Source organism: Protopterus annectens, chromosome 17.part0, assembly GCF_019279795.1.
Source record: "Protopterus annectens isolate FY-2018-M chromosome 17.part0, PAN1.0, whole genome shotgun sequence".
NCBI lineage: Eukaryota > Metazoa > Chordata > Ceratodontiformes > Protopteridae > Protopterus > Protopterus annectens.
This window is the reverse complement of record NC_056751.1, coordinates 829804232-829822058: the sequence shown is the minus strand read 5'-3', so window position 1 is coordinate 829822058 and position 17827 is coordinate 829804232. Positions and strand designations below refer to the sequence as shown.

Sequence of the window (17827 nt, the reverse complement as noted above, 5' to 3'; positions counted from 1 at the left end):
TACGCCATAGTGGTGAGCACGCACACCCTTTCCACTATCTAATTCCTCCATAATAATTACCCTAATCTGTTTTTGTCTTAACAAAAGCTCTGAACCAGTTCTCCTATGTAACTAAGCCAAATAAACCCACGTTAATCTCTCACCCCCCCCTCTACTCCCCTATAGCCCCACACTCAGACAATCAGAATCTCCTCCAAACTAATTTAAAATGTTACCCTAGCTTTCTTTACAGTTAACACACAGGTTGGTGTATCTTTTAAGGGCAAATATTGGCTCAAATCTGCTGTAATCCTGTGCTCACAGATTGTTTTTCTTTTCTAAATTGGTGTAGCCCCACTCTGTTCTCCCCTACCCTACCCCCATTCCCACCCAAACCCATTACAATTTCCTTTATATCATCCACACCCTCACCTTCCTTTCCCCATCATCCACTCACAAGCTACTTCCTGCCTAACCTCGATTACATCACTTTTGCTCCCTTAGTAATTATACCCAGTCCATAACCTTTCACCCTTCTTCAAATATGCAGCACCTTATTATTACCACATTACTTCTCCTTTCTCTCTCTGCTCTAACCTCCTATCACACACACCTGCCATCTCCACTGTTTCATTCACCTATCTACCTTACACTTGACACTCAATCTATACCCTCCTTCTTTAATATCTCCCCCACCCCCTCATCTCTATTTATACCCCTCCTCGGACTTTCCGTACCTCCAATCAACAACTTATTCACATCTACCAACCCAAAAAAAAAACAGTAGGCAAACTCCTATACAAACACTCCATTGCCCAAGCCTGCAACAAACTTCCTAGAGATATTTGTACTTGCACACAGAGAGCATATTGACTCCCATGGGGACATGGGTCACTCACCTTCTGCCTTGAGTAACCATCAAGGCCTAAAAAATAGGCCCTCACTGTCATGACACTGGAAAAGGCAAAAAGCACCCTCACGGTTTCTGGATGACAGCCCCACTGGATGGCTCTTATCCTCATGCTAGGGATAAACAGTATGAAGGAATCAATGAGATAAAGTCCAATCAAAGAGAGCTTGAAAGTCAGCAAACAGAGGGGCAAGCAGTACAGAGAAAAAAATACATTTCAGAAACAAACTATGACGGCATACAAAAACAGCCAGGCTTACCCACTGTGCTTGTTTCCTTGTCTACTAGATAGGCTGCATATCCTTTTGAATCAGTAGTGTTTTACCAAACTTACAAAAGAAGCCTCTTACATTTATAGTATATAATCGAGAAGGTACAGTTGTGTAAGTAAACGTACCATGACAGTAGATGTTTGAATGATTACTGCTGCAGTAGCCTAAGCTATATCCTGCATTGGCTATAACAGCTGGTCAGCCTCCAAAGCTTCAGGGCACCTGCTAGAAGCCCAAGCCATTAGTCAGTTTGAGTTAAGCTGTCTAAAAAGACAGATTTGGGTGCCAAGCCCTTCAGAGCTTTCATGCCAACAGAGAGAGAGAGAGAGAGAGAGAGAAATGAGCCCTAAAAGGACATGCTAGAATAACAAAAAATAAAAAATAAAATGTCCATACCATGGTATAAACAACACATGAAAAAACAAGGGGGTGGAGGGAGGGAGCATCTACTGCAGCAGTGATCACTAACACCCATGGTTATGGTAAGTTTGTTTACACAACTGTACTATGTTCATCATACTGATCACCGCTGCAGCAGTGTAAGCTATATGAGCAGATTACCATAGCTTAGAAATGTTTTGAGGTAGAAGGGGAAAGGTCCAGAAGTCCCCAGGGAATGGTTCCAGCAAAGCCTAGATCTAGAGCTAGAGAAGGAATCAAGCTTATAATGCTTTTAAAAAGTATGTATGGAGGACAACATTGCTGGTTCTAGAATACTTCTAGAATTCAACCCTTTCCAAAAAGCCACAAATGAAGCCAAGGCCCTGGTATAGTGGACCTTGACCCTGCCTGGAGTACTTTTATTGTGGTGAGTATAACAAAAGGTGCCTGAGACAACCAAGTGGAAATAGCCTGTTTTGATACACACTGTCCCTCCTTCTTGCCTTCACAATAAATGAACAATTAATCCAAAGATCTGAAAAATTTAGTTCTGTCAAGATAGTAGTACAGATGTCTCTGGATATCCAAGGTATGGAGTATCAGTTCTCCTTCTTTTTCGTTCAAGAAAAAAAAGGGGAGATGGACAGTTTGACTTGATGTAAATTTGGATACCACTTAAGGATTAGTTGTCAAAGAAACTCTGTCTCTGTGGAAAATGAGAAAGGGTGGACTCATCATACGTTTTCCTGGAGGTCTCTTATGCAAAGCCCCTTTCAAAAACAAACATTCTGCCATAAGACTACACTGAAAAAGGAGGATCCATAGGCAGACATGCTGAAATGGTCAATAAGTGAACCTTGATTGAGGAGTAAGAAAGGCCATAGGATAGTACCTCACACAAACATTGTGAGAGAAGAGAAACACTAATCCTGAAAGGGTGCAGGTTATATCGTCTGCACTAACTAGAAAACCTTTTTCCATTTGCTAATACATGACTTTCTAGTAGCAAGTTTTACCTCCACTGGTACCTGCTGCACATCCTCATTTAACAGGTGCCTAAAAGGAATAAAGACCCTATAATCCAGGCAGTCATTTGAAGCTGATTGAGGTTGAAGTGTGAGTAGATCCATTCTGTGAGGAGATGTGTGGTAATTGTCCATGGCCATTTCCAAAAGAAGGGAGAACCATGGTTGTCTGGGTCAGAAGGGAGTAACAACAACGACTTTGGGGGATTCCCTTTGAATCTACAGGAGTACCCTGGAAGTGGAAAGCGTGGAAAAGCATACAGAAACACTCCTGTCCAACGAAAAGAAAAGGCTTTTGTCTTTTAGGCCTCCATGCATGTAGTCCAAGAGCAGAAGCTTAACCAGCTGACTGTTCAGATAACAGGCAAATAGTTCTACTTGAAGAATTCCCTACAGATAGATCAAATCTTGGAAGTCTAGTCATTTGGGTCTGCCCTTGTCTTGTTCAGCTTGTTTGCCACAGTTTTGCTCTGAATGAATGTAAGATGTTTGTAGAGTAAAATTGTGCTGTGAAGCTATATCCCAAGCTAACACAGCTTGTCTGCAAAGGAGACAAGACCTGGACCCTCCTGCCTGTTGATTTATCACACGACTGTGGTATTGTCTGTGACAACCTTAAGAGGTCCAGGGGATAAAGATGATTCAGACAGTTGAATGCTTTGAACAATGCAAACATCTCTTTTATATTTATAAAATGCCTGGCAGTTGGCTTAAAGGATTAAGGAGCTGTTAACAAGCTATTTCCTGTGGTGCAAGATTTGATTCCCTCAACCTCCACAGCCTTACTGTGTGACTCTGAGCCTTACTGTCTGACTCCTGGGCCTGAGTCTAAAAAAGGTCTATAAAAATCAGTGTTCTACCCCAAACAACAAATAAAACTAAAATAAAATAAATGTATTGCTTGCATCTGTCCTTGGTGTCCCACATGCCTTGCACTTTTATCCCTCTTGAAACTGCTCCACAAGCAATGTCAGAGGCATCTCTGGTGACCGACTACTTTGGAGCAGGGATGGAGAAAGGGAGACCTGAATTTAGGGAAATTTGCGGTCTCTACCAAATGATTTCTCTTCTGACGAAGGCAAAAAATGGGGTTTGAAAAGAAAGAATGTTGGTGCTGGGGCCAAAGAGAGTTTAGATACCACTGTAACTTTGTCATGTGCCGGGGTATCTTGAGAACTGTAAATGCCATGAGACCCAAAATCCTGAAGTTTTCCTTCACAGTGACCAAAGTGAGTGGAAATTCTTAGAAAAAGATCTAGATATAGACCTTTTTTTCTGTAGAAGAAAAGCTCTTTGAACTCAGATGTACAGCTATCATCCCATAAACACAACTCTGTGTGAAGGAGTCAAAAAAAAACTTTTGAATGTTCTCTCAGAAACTCAGCTTGTATAAGAGGTCTCTCACCCAATCGACAGACTCCTGAAACTTTGAAAACAACTCTGCAAAGATAAGTAAGTCATCTAAATATGGAACAATGTAGATACCCTACAGCCTGCAAGGAGCTATAACTACAGCTAGACACTCTGAGAACACTCTAGATGCAGCAGATAGTCTAAAGGATAAAGCAGAGAAACAGAAACTGAGCTCTCCTCAGAGTCTGAATCAAAAATCTGAGGAACAAAATCACGCATCTGTCCCTTCATCTTTCTGTCCAGATTCAGAATTTTGAATCTTTTCAGGAAAGGAGGCATTCCTCTTTTTTTACCAGCAACCACCTTATAACAAGGATCACTAGCCTGAATTAAACCTTGGAGCCAGACCCAGTAAACTTCTCCTGTCTAAGGAAATTTGAGGAGGAGTAGATACGTGTTTAGTTTTCTGTTTCTTTCTGACTAGAAAAATGGGTCCAACAATGTTAATAAAAGCAGTGCCAGTGTCCCCAGGGATGGGCACAATATTCTTAGTAAACAGGGAAGTCTTCCCTGTTCCATCTCCCGGACCAAGAAAAGAGTCTCTCCTTTGCCCACTAAGGGGACCCCAACATCCACAGAAGATGTGACTAAGCCCTGTCTACAGTGGTTGTAGGTGGCATACCACAGGGATCCAGGGTAAAACATGAGTAGATTTAGATATAAGTTATGGTCACAGTAGAGTCATCCATGTGTGACTAAAGCAAACTGCTAGCCTGCTGTGATGGTAAATGTTGTTCGCATAGCTTTTTCTTTTTGTGGCTGGAAGAAGGACTGACTGTGGGATCTGTAGTTTGTTCCACGGTTAAGCCAAAAACGGTGCCTCTTTGCTGAGGAAAACAAGCAGCATAAGCCAGTAAAATAAAAAACACAGTAAAAAGCACTTTAGAACACTTTGTCAGGCCCTAGAAGTAAAATAAACATAATGTATCCACAGAAAACCATGGTTTTCAACTGTTTTAAGCAATTTATAAACAGATAGCGAAAAAAGTGCTCTCTCACTTAAAAGTACAGTAAAGTCTCATGATAGTCCATTAACAAGCTCCTAGCTTAAAAAATAACCTTTCTAACCAGGAAATGTGTAAGATTTTCTCCCCAAAGACAACTTATCTGTCCATTAAGGGAACAGCACAAGCCAACCGTCAATCCTTGAAAGCACAGACTGAAGTGCTCTCTTTAATGGCAGGAATTGTATATGTAAGCAGCAGAAGGTAGGAGGGGTGCAAGGGGGTTTGTCCCTCTGCATAAAACATGTTTGTAGTTCGTTTGGGTTTTGTGTTTTGGACTTTTGTGGTTGATGTTATGGCATTTGAAATATTGCCCGTTCAGTATTTTGAATGTATTCCACAGAATGTACCTATGTAATACATTTATGCTATTAGCAAGTATTAAGTTCAGCATTGTAAAGTTTCAATATTTTGACATTTCAGGATTTTATGTTCAGTATTATGACTTTCAGTATTTAATAACTTTGTCACTTACCCATTCTACTCAGTCCCAACCTGAGCTATTATGATGTGCTGCTTCCCATATTTTACAATCCAGTCTGCTCTCACAAAGCTGTAAACCTCAGTTCCTACAGCTTTTCCCTACCATCTGCAAATGAAAGTTCAATCCACGTCATTCTTACTCAGCAGTTCCCCTATTACTTCTCACCCTTCCACACTAGCTGCTATCAGGGCCAGTAAAACTATGTTGCCCTTGGTGTCCTAACTTCTTAATCAACTAAACAAAGCTTTCAACTGTTACTGCTCTCCAAGCTAACATAAATAAATAAAATAAGATAAATCAAATCTCCCAAATACCTGCTACAGTACCAAGATCTCCCACTGGTATTTAATGTTGTCCAACAGTTTAGCGCTATTAACCAAAGCCCCCTCCCCCATCATACATCAAGTTAAGCATATTTGTCTGAAAGCTACTAGTCTTCCTTCTTCTCAACCACCTCTTTCTTCCTTCCCTCCCAGCCCACACTATCCTCCCTGTAAACAATGTAAATTAACATACCATGTTCCAATCCCTAGCTCTGCTGTTCATGTCTCAGCCCAATACTGCTGATTTTCTGTCTTCTGAAGGCACCCTTTAATGGATTTCTTGTTCAGTGCAGACTAGTGTCTTTCTTCTGTACCACTTGTTTTTCCCTTCTCATAATGTGGATGGGGGTTGGTGGAGCCCAGTGCTATTCAACAACCACCTGAAGGAGGTCAGTGGGTGACCAATTGACTTTTACAGTGTGACAGTAAAGATGTAGAATCTGTAGAATATGGACAGTGACCACACTCTCCAAACACCATGCCAAGCAATGGTTCGGGATTCTGATAGCCATCTTGCCTGAATGAATGGTGACCTTAGGATGTCTCAGTTTGCCACTTCCACTCATCACTCCTTAGCCTGAATACACACAGTAACCAGTCATCAAGGCTCTGGGATGCCTGAAGGGTCAGATTAAGGTAAAAATTGAACAGAAGTGAAAAGAAGCATGGAGACAGACATTCTCGGCAGCAAACAAGATTTAAAGGATCACAGGCACCACGGCTGTCACTCCATCTTACCCAACCCTGTAGTATTATAAAGCCTCTAAACATCACAACCTATTGTCTTTAGAATTAAAATAACGGGGAAAACACTTAATGCCCTTAAATTAAAATAAAAATATGGTATAATCAGTAACCTAGCCTGTGCAACCTGCAATGCAAAATACGTCCTTGCACACCAGCCCTTCTTACAAATACTCTTTTTTTAGCTACTTATGCAACAAATTTTAATAAGAACTTCAAGATATTGGGAATACTGCCTTCCAGAAATAAATGAAAAACAGCCATCTCTAAAGTAAATTTCTACGCTGGTGTAACCTATCTTCTTTACCCTCTCCATCTTTTCTTTTTCATCTTTCTCTGTTTTTTCTCTTAGTAAAACTACAACTTTCCATACTTTTTAGATTCATAGATAGTTATTGAGGCATGCAGTCAAAATGCCCTGCTGCTTATACAATACCCTAGCAGACACATCCCAGAATAAGGGGGAGAACCATACAAAATAAGAAAAGTATTAATTTCACAAAAATCTATAACTTTATTATCTTGATCATAAATGGTAGTGGAATATATTATTAAATAAAAAAGTGTCTAAAAAACTGTCCAGCACACTTAACTACTTCAGCTAATGTCAGCATTCCAGAACAGTGAGAAAACTAAATAAACCTCTTGTGCTTTAAGTTACTTTTACCACTAAATGTATTTTCCCATGACCCTTCAAGTTCCTGCAGTTCACTGCTCCTTCTCTTACACAACTTGCTGTAAAGTGCAGAGATGGTAAAACAGACAGCAACGCAATCTCCTTAAGGCAGAAACACAGTGCTAACCCTCTTAATTGTGGACTGCAAGGAAGGCAGGACATCACAGCAAAAGTATAAAAATCTAACTAGAAACAACGAGGTATTTCTACTTATGACTTTAACTGTTACAAAGTCATAGTGATCAGTCACCATGTGTGCTGTCCTACACGTTCTACAGCTAACTCAAGTCAGACTACTGTAAGCCAAACAAATGAAACAAATCTGCACAAACAGAGCAGCAGACAAACAAATTCTAAACAAATCACATCAACTTCTACAAAATGCAGCAGCAATAATGTTTAAAAGGAATGCTTGTGTCTCCCTCAGGATTTTTTAAAAGTAATCCAAAGAATATTTCTTCTGTTCCTATTAAACTACAGAAACAAAAGGATTACACTCTGGTCCCTTTCTCTGGAATACGATCGGGGTTCTTTCTTTCCTCTTTTGTTTAATATGGGCTGAATATGCACATTTTTACAGTAATGAAAATAAGATAAGGTCCCTATCTACTCAAAAAACTCTTTAAACCTATGAGTATAAGCAACTCAAACTGCGAATGTGCAGTCTTCTTGTCGTTTCACAAACACTTACTGCTTTGAGGCACAAGGTGTCGAATAATCTAGAAGAAGCACATCTAGTTAGCAGACATATTGCAGATACTTATATACCTTTTGATTACCAACCAGACTTGGAGAAGGATTTTACCACAGCAGGAACTATTTGTACAGCAAAGATGTTTTTGATTTGCATCCTGCCATACCTTCCTCCTCCATTAATGATGCTTCTGCCATGAACAGTCTTCTAACCTTGCTCCAGCACAATGGCATCCATCAAACTTACACATCTCTCTTCAAGAAAGTGCTGCTGTTGAAACTAGCAACACAGCTATCACTGTCCTTAGTGGTACATTCTAGATCTCTTACAGTGCTTGGCACCTCCATCTGTTTTAGGAAGAGTTGCATAACTACTACTTACCCAATTTTTAAAAGAAATCCAAAGAAAATTTTCCTGCTCCAATTAGGCTTGCTTGAGAAATAAAATATTTAGTCTCACATTCCTTTCTACTGAATTCTACCTCAATCACTGTTATTTCGGAACTTAATATGACAGATATGTATCACACTAATAATGCTTGTCTTCTCTCCAGACTATCTTGCATCCTGACTTCGGATGTTGTATGTCAAATTTGAAACGTCACTCTTTACTATTAAACTGCTGACTCATATGTTAATATGCAATACTCACCCTTCTCTCCCAGCTATCAGATAACTGCTACCCATTCTGGGCAGTATGCAGTCTGAACCCAAACATCAGGCCTGCATGCTTGTTGTGTCTTTCGGCTTTTCCCGGTTAGGGGTCGCCACAGCGGAACTCCGGTCCGCTAATGATTGGCAGTGGATTTTTACGTGCTATTTACTGTAAAATTGCCTGGGCTCTTGAAAAAAATAATAAGCATAAAAAACATCAACCATTTCACTTCTTAGAACCCTAACAATATTATAAAAAGGGGTTGTACATACTCACTTTTGGGATACCTAAACTGATACTACTGCCTTTTAAAGGGTGCACAAATGATCCAGGTAAAAACAGTGCAGAGAAACAGGAATAAAAAACTAGATAAATCACAAAATACACTGAAGTACTGTTCTTAGATTCGTCGATAGACACAACTGGTTATTATAGTATTCTTAACCAAATGCTCTGCAATACTAGTCTGAACGTGTATTCCCAAGGCTTATTTCTTAACTCCCTGCCAAAAAAGACACAAATAAGACAATCACTCATCCCCCAGGCAGTACTAATCTACAGAGTTTCTTAGGGATCTGTTTTAAGGTCTCCTCATTTTTTAATGTTTGCTAATCAGATGAGGGCCTAATATATAAAAACAAGCTTGATGCAACATGCTATGCTGGTGATACAAAGACTGACAGTGGAAGTTTCTTCATTTAAGACAGTATTTTACAGGCCTGACTCCAAAGTGATTTCCTACATCCTGAAATGTGGCTAAAAAACTGGTTTAATCCCAAGCCTCCCAATAGAAGAAAATAAAATCTGCGGTGTCTGGAAGCAATGTACCACAGCACCTACTAAAGTTACACTTGACAAATGAATGAGAATAAAAATCAGTTTTTACTCATTTTAAGTAACCCTGATTTATTTCAAAATACCTTAAAATATCAGCACTCATTAACAGGATAAACAGAACTTTGCTCAATAGGGTCAGAAAATCTTGGACCCCCTGAATGAAGAATAAACACAGATTGTGATATTACTTCCCATAACTGTACTATTCTGTACTGTCCAAACATCTGAAAACAAAGTTAGCAAACAGACATATCAGTCAGTCAGTTAAATAAAGATTTTATTTACATGGCACCTTTTCAACTGAAGACACAGTAACAGTTTGTTTTCCAACAATATTAACGAATAAAACATTTATACATAATTTGAATTTAGCATTAAAAAAAGAATAAAAATATGATGGTCTTAAAAAAATGCTAATGTATCCCAAATGCAGGTGTAAAAAAATTGTAAACAGCCCTCATGTCCACAGCCTTTGCATGTACCTGTTTAGTCTGTACTTTACATCATTTTTTTTCTATTGATAAATGGGTATTAAGAATTTACCAATACTTAAAGTAAACAGATCTTGATGTGGGGACTATTTTGGCCTGCCTACCTACCCTATTCATTTTAAAACTTACATAACAAGCTACAGACTCTACTTAGCTCTGTACCCTTCTCATACTATTGTGAAATCAATCACTACTCTTGAACCAGCAATTCCTTCAGAAAGGTTGTTCCAATCATGTGTCATGCTGTCTCTTAAAAATATGTCCTTGTATTTCCCTTGAACTGTACATGTAGTAGACTCTGTGACTGCTCCTGAGATGCTTAAATGCTTTCATCATATTCTCCCACCACTACCTCCTTTCTTCAAGGCTATACATATAAACCCTTCGAGGCCCTTTTAATACAATTTCTGGTTGACAGCTGTGCACCATTTTAAACACATTTCTGAACTGCTCTAATACTGCAGGAGGACTCTTGGCAATTGTCTAGAAAACCCTCAGAACAATAAATAGGTCTGTTTATGCATGCACCACTAGAACCAATGCCCCCTTCTGACCAATTTAACCCACAACTAAGGAGGAGCAGAACTGCTATAAGCATTCACACACTTAGTCAGAGAACCAACTTCCCCAACACCTGTGGCATATACAGTCATCAGCACAATTTAAAATACTTCTAACAGTTCATTTCAAAATGCACATATACTACGATAACATAAAATATTTGTTAGATATATACATTCTAATTTAGCCTGTATTCCAAAATGTACCATACATTACTGTGTAATTCAAATTAAAAATTTTCCCCACTTATATTTAAGATAAACTTATTGGACATATTTCCACACCAATTTAACCACATTCAACAAATTTTATGTCAGAGTACATTTCTGCTGTATTTACTGTAGTTAACCTTTGGATAATGCAATTTACCTTTACACTATGATAAAAGCCACCTGCTTCTGATTTAACTAAACTTTTTGTATGTATCTGTTTCATTGATGCATCCTCCTGTTTTCTGTACACAGACATAAAACTGAACATATTATCTAACCCTGTTTATTACCCCCTCAAATTATGAATGTGTAACATGTAAACAGAGCTGTCACTTTCCTGTGACTACACTGTTCTGTTTTCCTTAGCATTATTCTTGTATTAACATTACTTTCCCAGAAAATGGCTGAAATGTATAACTGCTTAGTCAGTAAAGCACCTGAACAACAAAATTAAATAAATGGCTTTTCAACCTTCGTGTGCTGCACATTCTAACACTCTTCTAAGACACTATACAGAGGATCAAGCATAAAAATCACTATCACCTAAAATGTTATCACATTCCCTAAAGTATACATAAAAGTTAGTGCTCCCCCCACCAAGTACAACACACAGATACAATCAGGTGTGCACCAAAGAAAAGGCATTGTACACATGGTGCATTTGCTTAAATGACTGTGAGGTCTTACTTGGAGTGCAAGTCTCTGCCACCTATGCCAGCATCTAACTCAATGCATTGACAAGCTGTAGACCCCATATTCCCAACACCTCTACTATTACCATAACTGACGAGCATGAGTACTGAGACTAGACAATCTCTAATCTTTTACATATGCACAAAGTAATACAGCGTCCACTTTAAGGATTACCACAATTAAGGGTCATGACAGACTGCATTATAATTTTAAATTATAGATTTGGTTTCCAGAAATGTAGCTTAATAAATCTACTCAAGTAGAATGAAAAATGTTTGGAAATAGCAAAAAGTATAAAGCATTTCTAAAGCTTATGACAATTAACTTAAGAAACCAGTTTTGCATGCATTTACCAATCTACTGTCCTGCAGAACTAAAATACTCTGCAAGGAAAGCATTCAAAAATGTTTAACAGAAACTACACAATCTTTTTCAATTTGTACAGAAGCAAAAAAGGTAATTTAGAGCACACAAAAAACACATTCTTAATCTACAAATTTGCTTTATTTGAAGCACCCTGTTAACTTCTACCAATCCCCCCCAAGTAATGGAGAGAACATAACAAAAGTAAAGGTCCAATCCAAAGACTGACAATGCCATATTTGAAACTTCCTATCGCCGTCTTCCAAGCACCAAAAGAATATAAGTTGTCAGATGAAGAGAGGCCACAGCAAAATTAAGAATCAAATCCAAAGACTGGCAATGGAATTTTCTTCATAAAATCATTGTCTGGAACTTCAGCACTTCTAGCACCTAGGGTGGTGACACTACAGACAGCAAAGTGTACTTAATGCTACAGTTTTACATTTTCAATTACTAGTACGCCTATAAAAAATAGATCAACAAACACAACTATCAACAGCAGGATACTGACCTTTTAAGTGATTTTTTTGGCATTGAGGTTCTCCCATTAACCAGCCAGCCAGCCAGTCAGGCAGCCCCCCCCCCCCCCCCCACACACACACACACAAATTTCACATTCTGCAGATTAATTTTGTAGAAACAGATACTTCCAATTTTTATTCGTAATTTAAGTATCTCTAAAGTCAATCACAGCAAACTGCCTTACATGTCTAGTCAACACTCCTGTCCTGACTTACACCTCACTGCACCATGCATTTGCAATACATGTCTAAACACAGAGGACAGAGCAGCAAACAAGTAACTAAAATAACTAAGACAAAAAGGTTAACTTTAATCTTCTCAGGTCGCAAGGTCTATGATTTGTATTCCTTGAGTCACATCGTTATTTCTTAAACATTTGCTTTGTTTCTCTTTTTCCTGCATACAGGAAATTCGATCTTTTGGTACGACTTTGTTGTTTTAAGTTGTTTATTGGCAATGTTATGCGTTTCTCTATACTTTATCACTGTTTTTACTATTTGATAAATGCAAATAAAATATTTACTAAAAATAACGCTAACGTGTTTCCTATTGGTCTTCTTTTTGCTGTGACGGTGCCACAGAAAACTATACAAGGATCATGTTTTGTAATAATCGTGACTGCATTAAGCACGGCTTGTCTGCAGTGAAACTTCAGTTTCACTGATACTAACATTCCTGTTACCTAACCCTACTGCTGTCACTTCATGGCAGTCACATCTTACTCACGACACCAAAAACGTTGCGCTTAGCAACAATAAGTTCTTTGCTCTCACAATGATTTTCATTTATTTTGACAGCAATGTATCCGAGTTTGCTATAGCCCATCGCGACACTGCCAAGGGTGGCATAAATATCTGTTTTTCACAAGTCCTGAATGTAGATTCCAAAAGTGCTCAATACACACATTAGACCGATTCACAACTATTACAACAACGATGTATTCAATACCGTTATACGCCGTGGTTCACAATAACATGATGTCCCTCATTCTGACCTGGCCCCATTTCTTTTGGCTTTAAGCTGGTCACCAGGCTTTGACAACGTCCAACATTAGTACTGTTAACCTAATAACATATGTCCAACTAAAATTCGTCCGTAAACGAAACTAACAATTGTTTCTAAGCCGTCACACTAGTCTGATGGTTCCACTTTATTACTGGCAGACACCCATACCCTAAGTCACCAAGTAAAGGATTTTAACACTCACCGGACAGTTCGTCGGGCTCAAGTCCGCTCTCCGTGTCCAACCCACTGATGACAAAGTAGTCGGCGAAGCGGCAAGGAGCCGCGCTGGTGTTGCTCATGGCGGGGCAGGTCAGAAGAACAACAGCCACAGCCCCCTCGGCTGGACAGCAGCAGCGACTAAGCTCCAACTTGCCATCATGGATTCCACAGGCACGGTGCGCATAGCCTTGTGGGTGGGCATCATACAGTTGCTCTCCAGCATCCTCGGATGGAGCTGTAATGAATGCGTCTGCGCGTGTATTAAAGGATGACGTGATGGTGTTAACCCGCTCCTAACTCAAAGTAAGGAAGGACTTTGTCCGTGAGGCAATCGCTATTACGGAGTTATCCTCACCCTAGGTCTGTACAGGTCCTCCTATCACCATAGTACTTGTCATCTTATACCTCTATACCTCCAGAATTAGAAACAAAGCAAATTGAGGAAAACTACCCCAAATTAGGGGACATTTTAAGTACAGTCACTACTATTAACTTACATTATTGATGGAAAAGAAGATTTGAATTCATGTATATTCTGAAGAAAAAGAATTCTGAAACTCTTTGTAATGATTATCAGACAGTATTGAGTGTATTCCACCATCTTCCTCAAAAAGAAAATCCAGGTTTAGGAAGGAATAGAGCAATAATTCGAGCCAAAATTACTTGACAGTTATGTCTGTCACTAATCACAGGTTTGCAACCAGTTATGGTGTTCCATCTAAATAGCATTTTTAACATGCTGAATCTTTCAGGAAAAGTACACCCTCTGGCAGAAATAAAGTCATTTTTACTTTATTACCAAAATAAAGTCTCTATAGTTGAATTTGTGTTGCTGCTGTTATTTTGTATCATATCAATGTATCTGAAATATAATGTTCCAATTGAAAACAATATTTTGGGGAACATTAAACCATATTTTATTCTGAAATATGTTTCCCATTCTCTCTTTCTTCACAATACATAAGTGCACATATCCAGACTGCTAAGTGACAAGAGGTGCAGGCAATAATTGTATTGTGGCATCTTCATTTTCTGTTACTCAAGTTTATCTCTGTCCCTTATATCAGTGTGCCATATTTATCTTGTGTAAACTTTTTTACTATCTTGTATAAACCTTTTATGTTATTGTTAATTTTTATTGATACAGTTTTGAATTTATGCAAATTTTGGTATATGTGGCGCTTTTCTCCTTGGGTCTCCACTGAAAATGGGCCTCTGGCTCAGTTGGACTAACTTGGTTAAGAAATGACAAATAAATAAATTAAATTGTGCTGCATGTTGTTCCCACATAGTTCTAATTCTTCTTGATTTTTCTGGGAAGTCCTGATTTTTCTCCTAAAATTTGCTATGTCTTTGAAAATATTATGCATGTACTGTGTCTCTTTATTTATTTATTTATTTAGTTAATTAGATATTCATTGTTATGTTTTCTGCACTCCCGCAGTCAGAGCTTTGGTTACCCCAGCTGGCTATGGTTACCTAGGCTGCTGGTGGTCGCAGTGGTGCAACAATTGTTGATGTTGTTTTTGCATTTTTTTAAGGAGCCATCAACCTAAATGTTCAAAGTACTTTGTGCGAAGCAAGGTGGGTCAATATTACCTGCTTCGATCGGAAAGTAGGTTACCACAGTTCTTACCCTGTTCATCAACAAATCCGTGTTAAAGCCAAAATTAATGTGCAACAAAGACCACAAATCGGGGATACTTTTTATTTCTAGGTATTTTTCACCTAGAAAGTTATGATAATAAATTAATTTGCATTTTAACATGCATTTCCTGAAGAGTATGAGTTCCCTGATGGTAGTTATTGTTGTTATTAATGAGTGAATTCACTGGTGTTTTCCCAGAAAATCACAATGTCTGGAAGGGATAAGAGCAAAATATTGAGAGGCAAATTAAGGATAAATTAATAAAGCAAAAACACATTGAAATACAAAGTTAACAAATGCTCTTTTACACAATTAAGTCATGGGTCTCAACATCTCATCCCACAATCAACAGCAGAGCCAAAAATAATCATAGACAAAGGTCTCAAATGAAGGGTGGTTTTCATGTTTCTACTACTGATGTTAAATACTGACATACTAACAAGATTGTAATTAAAATGCATTTTCAGAGGTAAAATATGCCCATGATTTTGATCAATGCCATTATTTGTTGACTATTAGCCACCATTTTGTAAAAATCATTGTGCCAAATAGAAAGCTGCTAACCCAAGCCCTAGTTAACCTGAAATTGAGGTTATCCCTGCTAAGATACACATTATTATTTATTTATTTATTTATTTTACATTTGTTAACCAGGGGTGTCTGACTGAGCCGAAACGGCCCTTTTTCAGCAGAGGCCTGGGGAGAAAAGCTCCACATAGAAAAATTACAGATACATTTAGTTATTTAGATATGATCAGTATACACACAAATTACAAAAGACATGTTTTTACAGTGGTATGCAGCACATCAACAGTTACAGTGGAGAGAACAAACAAAAAATATTAATTTAAAAATAAAGGTAATTAATAGATTTGTGATGTCCAACTGAAATTTGGAACATAGGTAGAATACATACATAGTACACAGGTACAGTACATGCATTGTAGATTCATTGTACATACATTGTAGATACATTGCCTGTGCTTCTACTTATACTAATTGGTGTCTGTTCTTTTTTATCTTTGTTCCCCCTCCCCAGATGTGAAAACTACTTGCATATCATACTTTCAGAAATCATGGAACATTTAGCCATACAGAAAACAGTGTTCTTTTATTGCCCTATTATGAACTTGCCTCCATGGAAAAGTAAAAGAAAAAAGATAAATGAAGTCCTCTGTTGCAGCCTGAAAAACATGCTGATACATTTATTGTTAAAAAACACTTTTCATTATACATGCTTTTGTCTAGTTTTTCTTTTCTTTTTGCCCTGTAATGCCTGCATTTCTTATTATAAAAAAAGAAGAACGAAAATGGAGAAGAAGGGGAAAAGACATTGGTTTGCTTTAATAACATCATTACAAACAAGAACAACTTTTTGTTGTTGTATCTTTTGGCTTTTCCTGGTTAGGGGTTGCCACAGCGGAACTCCGGTCCGCTAATGATTGGCAGTAGATTTTTACATACCGACTTGCCAGGCCTGACGCACAACCTTCAACAAAGGTATGCCCATTCACACATGTCTCCACACAGAAGACACTTTAGCTGAGAATCGAACAGGACGTCTTACTGTGAGGCGACAATGCTACTGCAGCACCACCACTACACAAACAAGAACAACTACACTTTATTATAAGATATGCAATTTATATTGTGAAAAATTTCATAGAAATGCTGTTAAGAAAAAAAATGTTTTACTTACAGTTACCTTTTTCCTTCTACCTCCACCCCAGGGTCCTTCCAAACATTAATGTCATGGAGTGAGACAAATACCTTTCAGCTCTAGACAAGTTTAACAATGTCAGCAAAAGTCAACTCTTTCCACTTATTCTTATACAGCCATTTTTCAGAAATGTGATTGATGCTTTTCAATCTCATATTTATTCACTAATTTCCATGTTACTGGTCTTCTTCCTGTTCATCTCCATCTCCCAACTCTAGATTCTGGTTCAATTCCATGGTGCTTCTGATTCCTTTGGTCAACTCCTGTGCTTTTCTCTGCCTCTCAAACATTTTCCTTTGGTACATTGGAAAATGTTTCACTGGCAAAGTGTCTCCATGTGCTTTATGATCATAACAATGAGAAGTAGAGTCCCCTTCTGCTTGATGGCTCATTTTATGTTGGGCAAACTTTTGCATGTCATCCTTAGCCTGTTCTGCATCAAATAATGACTTTGATCTACCATGAAAAAATATTTTGAAGATAGTTGTATGCAGTAGATTGAATATCATACCTATCTCTCTACATTCACTGATTACTGGAATAAGTTTGTTTCTCTTCTGCCTGTTGTACAGTGAATAACCATTTTGCATGAGCTCTCTACTGTCTTCAACTTTTAATTCTTTACCCCTTTGCCCCACCTTTGTTAGCATCAACTCTTTCTGCTGATAGGTTTATATCTCTGCTAATAAAGGTCTTGGCTGCTTTCTCATAGCCATATTTGTAGAGTATGCATGGTGTGCCCTTTCAATTAACAATTCCTGCTGTGTAATATCAGTCCAGTTGTTTATTTGTGCTTTCATAAAATTAATAGAGTCTGTTCTTTCTATTTTCTCTGGTACAGCAGAAAATCTCAGATTTTCCCTGTTTGCTCTGTCCTCTAATTCTACCATTTTTATTTGTTCAGTTATTGACATTTGTTGACCGGGAAAGTCCACTGTGTCAAAAACCTATTTTCAGTGGAGGCCCGGGGAGAAAAGCTCCATTTACAAATCCAAGA

The 17827-nt window shown here is 38.3% G+C and overlaps 1 protein-coding gene across 2 annotated transcripts in view; it reads right to left on the bottom strand.

Annotated features, from left to right (window-relative positions):
* DENND5A (DENN domain containing 5A) overlaps positions 1 to 13721 on the bottom strand; it is a 1739423-nt gene extending 1725702 nt beyond the window's left edge. Inside the window, exon 1 of one of the 2 annotated variants that reach the window (XM_044059112.1) lies at positions 13446 to 13721. In XM_044059112.1, coding sequence (XP_043915047.1) covers positions 13446 to 13542 — 97 coding nt within the window. In that variant the 5' untranslated portion in view covers positions 13543 to 13721. The remainder of the gene's footprint in view (positions 1 to 13445) is intronic. The other variant, XM_044059111.1, reaches the window with a different exon arrangement.
* Between the last annotated feature and the right edge of the window lie 4106 nt (positions 13722 to 17827).